This window comes from Nannospalax galili, unplaced genomic scaffold (genome assembly GCF_000622305.1).
Source record: "Nannospalax galili isolate Female #2095 unplaced genomic scaffold, S.galili_v1.0 scaffold1402, whole genome shotgun sequence".
NCBI classification, from domain to species: domain Eukaryota; kingdom Metazoa; phylum Chordata; class Mammalia; order Rodentia; family Spalacidae; genus Nannospalax; species Nannospalax galili.
The window spans coordinates 105,908-113,367 of NW_008348453.1; the positions used below are offsets into that span (position 1 = coordinate 105,908).

General features: G+C 51.5%; 1 protein-coding gene across 2 annotated transcripts; it reads left to right on the forward strand.

Annotated features, from left to right (window-relative positions):
- The first annotated feature begins 4,028 nt into the window (after positions 1–4,028).
- Tmem125 (transmembrane protein 125) lies at positions 4,029–7,116 on the forward strand. 2 transcript variants are annotated; one of them, XM_017801163.1, is made up of 3 exons: positions 4,029–4,120; positions 5,361–5,508; positions 5,757–7,116. In XM_017801163.1, exon 3 carries the CDS (start codon positions 5,898–5,900, stop codon positions 6,552–6,554), a length of 657 nt encoding a protein of 218 aa, XP_017656652.1. In that variant the 5' UTR covers positions 4,029–4,120; positions 5,361–5,508; positions 5,757–5,897; the 3' UTR covers positions 6,555–7,116. The 2 variants fall into 2 exon arrangements, with proteins under 2 accessions (XP_017656652.1, XP_008843563.1); XM_008845341.2 differs by having other exon boundaries at positions 5,365–5,508.
- The last annotated feature ends 344 nt before the right edge of the window (positions 7,117–7,460 follow it).

Here is a 7,460-nt window from a genome sequence, read left to right on the forward strand (position 1 = left end):
TCCCCCAAAATGCCTACCTCAAGGGGCCATCAGTCACCAAGCATAGGACTGGAGTGTGTGGAGACACTGATACCCTGCATCTCCCCTGAGCTGTGTATCCTCTTTTCTCTAACTCCCCAAGACAACAGGAATGCTAGCTCCCTGGCTCACTCTTGTGTCCCCTGCACAATGCCTGGCTCACAGGAGGGATACAGTAAATGTTTCTGGAGTGACTGAGCGCTATCATTTAATCCTCTCATAACTATGCACACTAAGCCCTGTTAGTCCCATTTTACAAATGAAGATACTGAGACCCACAGGGGTTGGGGTGTTTTTCTAAAGTTACATAACTAAAGAAGGGACTTGAAACTTCAGTAGTAATGTAGTTCCAAAACCACTATTCCATTTAGTCATTTGACAACCGTGAATTGCACACTTATTATTCTAGGAGCTAGAAATACAGCAACAAAGCAAATCCTTTCCTCATAAAGGTCATATTCCAAGAGGGAGACAGACAGACAACAGTGTGTGTGTGTGTGTGTGTGTGTGTGTGTGTGTGTGTGTGTGTGTGTGTGTGTTGTATGTGGGTGTGTGTGTGTGTGTGTGTGTGTGGATGTGTGTGTGTGTGAATGAGCTGGTCAGTCCACTTCCCATTCCAGGTACCCAGGTCTCTGTAGTTTCTCTCATGTCCTTAGTATGGTTTTCAGGAACCGTATTCTTTTAAGGAAAAGAGATAAGGAAAAGACCAGACTCCCTTTCTGCCATCCCCAGCCTCTGGTCATGGTAGAACCGGAGATTTTGACTTAGACACTTTTGGCATCTCTGGCCTCTAGCAAGGGCAAGTCTGCTGGGAGTCCAAAAAGCTTCTCCCTTTTAATTAAGAAAAAAACTGATCACTTTTCTTTGGAGGTCTTTTTACCCTAAACTGCATAACAAGTTTTGGGGACAGGAGGGGAGAGGGGATGGGAGGGGAGAGGGGAGGAGAGGGGATGGGAGGGGAGGGGAGGAGAGAAGGGATGAGATTACAGAGCACTGTTAAACAGAAACATACAAGGATAAGACATACTTATAAAACCATAAGATGATGGTTTTAGAAACGGTGGCCAGGAAGGTCTGAGATGGTAACATTTGAGTCTATTCTTGAAGGAAGAGAGGGAGGGCATCACATGGAAGGTCAGCAGGCTACACAGAGGAAGCCGCCAATGCACAGGCTCTGGGGCAGTGAGAATGGCATCAAAGAGGGCCTCAAAGATCATGGAAGGACTGAGGCTGGCCACTGGAGGGATGCAAGCAGACACTGACATTACTGTTCAATTAATAACAGAATCACTCCAGCTTCCAGTTGAGTATAGGGACCTCAACAAAAGCAGGGAGTGATCCTCCCACCTATCAGCTCTTCCCCCAACCCCCAACCCACCACACGGACTCAGGCCCACACCTTCCCCCTGCATGCCCACTACCACCTCCTCCTCCTGAGCTCCACTTCTGCCCATCTGAACTGCTCCTATACCCTCTGCTTTAGGGACAGAGTTCAACAGCCCTGTCCAGAGCCAGCCTTTCCACTTAAACTCTGACTCATTTGATAGGATCCAGGACTAAAACAAAGACTTGTCAGGTCAATGTTTAAACTGGGGAAGCTCTAGGCTCTGTTTCCTCCTCTACAAACCCCCAAGGGAAGGAGAAAAGAAAGGAAAATTTCAGGGATCCCTTGCCCCAGCTCTGTCTAGGACAGCTGGACATTGAGTCAGCCTGAGACTGGACTCTCCTTGGGATCAGGATACCTAAAGTGTGCAGAGGGGGTGCACATCTGGCAAACCCAGGCACCCCACCCCCAATCTCTTGAACCTGTTTATTTCAAAGGGGACATCTTTACAATGCTTTGCAAAGTGGCAGGATGGACACTTACCACAAAAATTTCCCCCAAATCTAGCCTGCACTGTTAGTCTGTTGGCCCTAAACTTTTCTTCAGGGGAAGACCATCCAAAGCTGTGTTATCCAGTGAGGATACTGCCACAGGGAAATGTGACTAAGGTCTTGATATGTGACTAATTTGAACTGACATGTACTTTGTGTGTAAAATGAAGACTGTAAAAGAGCTCGCTGATAACTGGGTATGGTGGTACACACTTTTAATCCCAGCAGTTAGGAAGCAAAGGCAAGCGAATCACTGAGAGTTTGGGGTCAGCCTGGTCTACATAGCAAGTCCCAGGCTAGTCAGGGCTACACAGTGAGACCCTGTCTCAAAATAAACAAATAAATAAATAGCTTGTATATTAATATATCTTATAATTCAAGTACATATGTTTTTGCAGTGCTGGGTATTGAACCTAGTAACAAGCAAGGGCTCTACCACTGGGTTAAGTCCACATCCCAGCAAATACATTCATGTTTGCATGTCAATTTCATCTATGTCTTTTTTGAAACAGGCCATTAGAAAAGTTTAAATTACATATGTAGCTCATATGTAGACATATGGACCAGGCTGCTCTGGGGTTATCCCACACCCACCCTCATCATCACAGAACAAAGCAAAGAGGAACACAGGTCAGGCAGAGTTATTTTGTGAACTGATCACAGCATGATAACTCAGATTTTGTTTTTCTTGTCTATTTCATACACATCAGGAGAGAGGAATCATCAAGGGGTTTAGAGCAGAAGATACGTGACAGCCCGCGCCCCCTCCAGTCACCCACTGGCCACTCAGAAGCATGGGCGTATGGGTGCCAGATCAGAAGCAGAGTCCTGACCACATCCCTGTTCTTCTTCAGAGCAGTCTGTGGACATCCAGTCTGTCCAAATGCATTCCAAGGCATTCAAAGCCCCATCAACCAGGCCAAACTTGTCTTTCTGGTTTCATATCCCATGCTTACTGCTCAAAATTGCCACAACAGTCAGTTCACACTTTTATTTAGCCAGCCAATCACTCAGCAAACATTTATTAATTGCTCTCCATGTAGGGGCTGCTAACTGTAGGCTGGGTGCCGAACTCACCATAGTTAACACACTGGTCACTATGAACTAGTTGGGGACCACACAGCTGGGGAGTGGGGTGAGATAACTAACTAAAGGACAATTAAGCACACTGCAGTAAGAGGGGGTGTGGGCAAATGTGGGGGATGCACAAGAGGCCATGAGTGCAGCCAAATCAACCTGCTAGTCAGAGAGGGCTTCCTGGAGGAGGGGACATCTCAACTGAATGATTCGAGTTGGCCAGTATTTATTACTCCATTCAAGCTGGAGTAATAAATATCCCAGGTAGAGGGACCATTGAGTTCAAAAGCCAGAAGAGCACGTGGAGGACAGAGTCTGCAGAGCAGCGCTGAAGGGCACTCCTGGCTGAAGCACAGGGCCTTTCCGAGCCTCTTTGGAGGCCGTTACCCACCTGGGAGGCCTCTACTCTTCCCACATGGGACAAACTGACCCTGTCATGCACTTGAGGCCTCAAAGAGAATGAACTAGGGGCTTGTGGGAGGAAAAGCCCAAGATGGAGGTACTGGAGCTTGGTTTGGGGTATCAATAGCTGGGCTTTGGGGCAGAGGCTAGCTTTTAGGCAAAGTTGACTTTAGGAGGATCTAGCTCAGGGATAGGAATCAAGACGGGCTGAGGACGCAGTTGGGGTCTAGGACCTAAATCCAGAATCTGAGCTGGAGTAAGGAGTTGGAGCTGAGGTTTCAAGCCACGGTGGGGCAGACTTTGGAAATGGAGACAGAGACCTCCCACTGGCGATCCTCCTGCCTCAGCCATTCCAGTGCTGGGATTACAGTGTAATTACACGCTAGGCTTGGTGGTAGGGCTTCAAGGAGAAGCTGAAGCTAAAGTAGAGTTTGGTTGGGGCCCAGGCTGGGGCAGAGAGACAGCATTCTTCCTGCAGCCCAGGTCGGTATCTAGTGTTCCGGTCCCAACAGCAACCGACAGAAGCCCCTCCCTTCCCAGCAATGTCTCGAGCGAGATGAAGGAGCAGGGCCACGTCAGCCAATCGGCTCAGGCCCTGCCCTGGAAACAACACCTGTTAATCCCCTTCCTTCCAGGCTCACCTGGGTGCAGGTTAGGCAGGTGAAGCGTCTCCCCGGAAACGGAGCTAAAGCACCCCACCTGCCGGGCTCTGCCTGCTCAAATTGGATCCACCACATCCAGACTTCTCGTGAGTGCCCCACACGCCCCCACCCCGCCCCGCCCGCCCCCTCCTTTTGCTCTGGTTCCTTCGCTGGGAACCTCCACCCCACCTCCAGCCTGGCCCCGCATTCCCAGTACACCTGTGCCAGCCGTTTCAGACCAGCAAAGCCACAGCCCAGAATTCTTGGACCGACTCCGCCCGCGGCCCCTCCCCCACCTCCCCAGGGGGCGTGGGCACCTGCCCCGCCCGTTTTGTATGCCTGGGAGTCTCGCCAAGGGCAGAGGGGTCGTGGAGGACAGATACCTCCTTGGGGTAAAACCCCGTGCTCGGCCATGGGGTCCTGTTCCTGGAAAGATCTGGTACCTAGGTCCTCTAACCCATTCTGAGCCTCAGACTACCATCGCGTTCACTTATACGAAAAGTATGTTTTGAGCCACTTTGTCCCGTGGAACATCTAAAAGATGTCAGATAACTCCTCCCACCCCTCAGTTTTCAGATAAGGAGACGAGGTTCTAAGAGGTGAACTGGGGCTTCCCTGTCCCCAAGGCAAGCCCATCCTGGGCTCCCAGGTGGCTGGTCACACAGGCTCTGTCTCCCGCGGGAAGTTGGGCTTTGTACAGGCAGGTCCTGAGCCAGCTTTTATTTTTACCTGGTGTGAGTCACGCTGCCTGGCCTCTAGAGAACAGGTTAAATAAGTAATACTGTTAGGTCCCTTCCCACGTCTCCACAGTGAGAAGGACTGCACTGGGGTTCAAATCCAGAACCCTTCTTTTGCTGCTTTAGAGAAAGCATGATGGATGATGGAAAGGGGAGAGCCATGGGGAGTCTGGAAGGTCAGTGAGGGATGGGGAAACAGGTTGGGGGTCAGAGCTGAGCACAGGACTGAACGAAGAAATGTTGAGTGGCGACCTTGAGGCATGGATTAGGACTGGCAGAGAGAGGCTGAGAGGTTAGCCCTGTCATCCAGAGGAAGGGACACAGGAGGAGCAGGTTTGGGCTAAGATGAGGAGCTTGGGTTGGGCCCTGTTGCATCAGAGATGACTTTGCTAAGGAGGAAGATCAGAGCTAGAAAGGGATTTGGAGCCTGCATCTTTTATTACCAGTCAAACTGAGATGAGGTGGGATTAGAGGAAGAAGGATTTTAGGGGTCAGATGCTAACCCACAGAGGAGGGACACAGTCCTGTGAGGGAAGGCTTCAGTCAGGCTGCTGATCCCAGAAGGGTTAAGTCATCAATCCCCCTCCCTCCCCACAACCCCCCCCCCAAGCCAGGACCTAGCAGTGACAGCTGAGGCCACGTGAGTCGATCCTGAATGAGGCTTTATCTCTGGCTGATCCACCCATCATCCACTGTGGCACCAGCTCCCTCCGGCAGCCAGGATGGGACAGGCGCCTGAGACAACCAGAGCCAGAGAGGTCAGGGGCTGGGCAAGGGGATTCCTTGGAGGGGGAGGAGGGAGGAGGGAACCTCTGTAGAGGAGGAAACTCTCCTGGGGTCAGGGGAGGCTTTCCCAAGGGGCATTGCTGGGACAGGGGCTTTCAGGGACAGGTCCTAAAAATCCTGAGGATGCTGAGGGGGATTCTCAGAGCTCTTCCCTAAGGCTCCCAGATAAGACTTAGAGGGCCGTGTGGGTGGGAGTTAACATGAGATCCTGTCTCTGCAGGTGACGGTAACCTTAGGCTGGACTGAGACAAGGAGACTCTGGGCTTGTAGCTGCCAAGCTGGTGATGAGGACACCAGGCCATGATCTACACCCTCTGAGCCCTGACACCAACTTTCTGTCCTGACCCTCCCGGAGCAAGCCATGTCCCAACAAGCCCAAGCCCGGGTGGGCCAGGGACTGCCCCCGGATGTGCTGGCAGAGCAGGTGGAGCTATGGTGGTCCCAGCAGCCCCGGCGCTCCTTGCTGTGTTTCTCCGTGGCTGTGGGCCTCGTGGCTGGCTGTGGGGCAGGTGGTGTGGCCCTGCTGTCTTCCACCAGCAGCCGCTCTGGTGAGTGGCGCCTAGCAGTGGGCACTGTGCTCTGCCTGCTGGCTCTGCTAGTTCTAGTGAAGCAGCTGATGAGCTCGGCGGTGCAGGACATGAACTGCATACGCCAGGCCCACCACGTGGCCCTGCTGCGCAGTGGTGGAGGGGCCGATGGTCTCGTGGTATTGCTCAGTGGCTTTGTGCTGCTGGTCACTGGCCTGACCCTGGCCGGGCTGGCTGCAGCCCCTGCCCCAGCTCGGCCACTGGTTGCCATGCTGTCTGTGGGCATTGCCCTGGCTGTCTTGGGCTCAGTCTTGCTTCTGGGCTTGCTGCTGTATCAGGTGGGTGTGAGTGGACACTGCCCCTCCATCTGTGCAGCTGACCCCTCTACCCAAAATAGCCACAGTGGCAACAACAGCATTTTTAGCATCTCAGGACAGTTGTCCTCTGGTCAGCATCATGAGACCACCTCCAGCATCGCCAGTCTCATCTGACAGAGCCAGAACTCTCCTTCCCATGACCTGCCTCAGTGTCCCTAGAACTGTACCAGAACATGCATATGTGTGTGCATATGTGTGTGTCCCAGGGCTGTTCAGCCCTTCTGTGGGATTGCATGATGTGTGATTAGGAGCCCATGTGTATCCACACATCCACATTATGGGAAGGTGAGTGTGTATCTCCTTGGAACTGGATATTTGTGTCTATGGACTGTCATTCTGTTTGTCTGGCTCTGGAATCTCCAGGCAGGGAGATCACTGGGATCTCTGAAGACTCTTAACCCATATTTCTAGTCTTGCTCTATAATACCATCAAGGGTCTCCACAGGAATGCCTGTTGCCTACCCAAGACTACAGTAACTCAGGGAGAGTGATTTGTGGCAAAGCAGAGGGAACATGGGTTCAGAGATGAGATGAACCTGGACTGGAATCTCCCTTGAATTCTTAACCTAGCAGCTGGGGCCTCAGTTTCTTAGGACCATGTTGCCACTAATTATAAGGATTAAATGCCATCGTAAATGAAAAGATTGAACTCCTGACAAATGTGCAATAAAATGTTGACTTCTATTACTGTCTTCACCTCCTCATCCCACCTCTGAGACCCTCGCTCATTCCCCCATCCCATAGTCCACCTGTCCCAAGCTAACTGTTTGCTCCCTTCTCAGCTCATAAATGGTGCTATGAAATTGTCCTCAGCCAAACCTAGGATTTTTCTCCTCAAGTGAGAAGGGGAAAGAGTCAAGAGGATACACAGGCTTGGGAAGATGAGAAGTTTCTGGTCCAAGAGAGAGTGGGGAGCCCAAGTCCCTGACATTTGCTTACTGGTTCAAAAGGAGATTTAAGCATGGGCAACTGATTTCTCTAGAGATTAACCCCCCCACCCCCACTCATCTAGTCTGCCTT

Coding starts and splice junctions, on each gene's coding strand:
- Tmem125 (XM_017801163.1), top strand. CDS start 5,898: ATGTCCCAACAAGCCCAAGCCCGGGTGGGCCAGGGACTGCCCCCGGAT.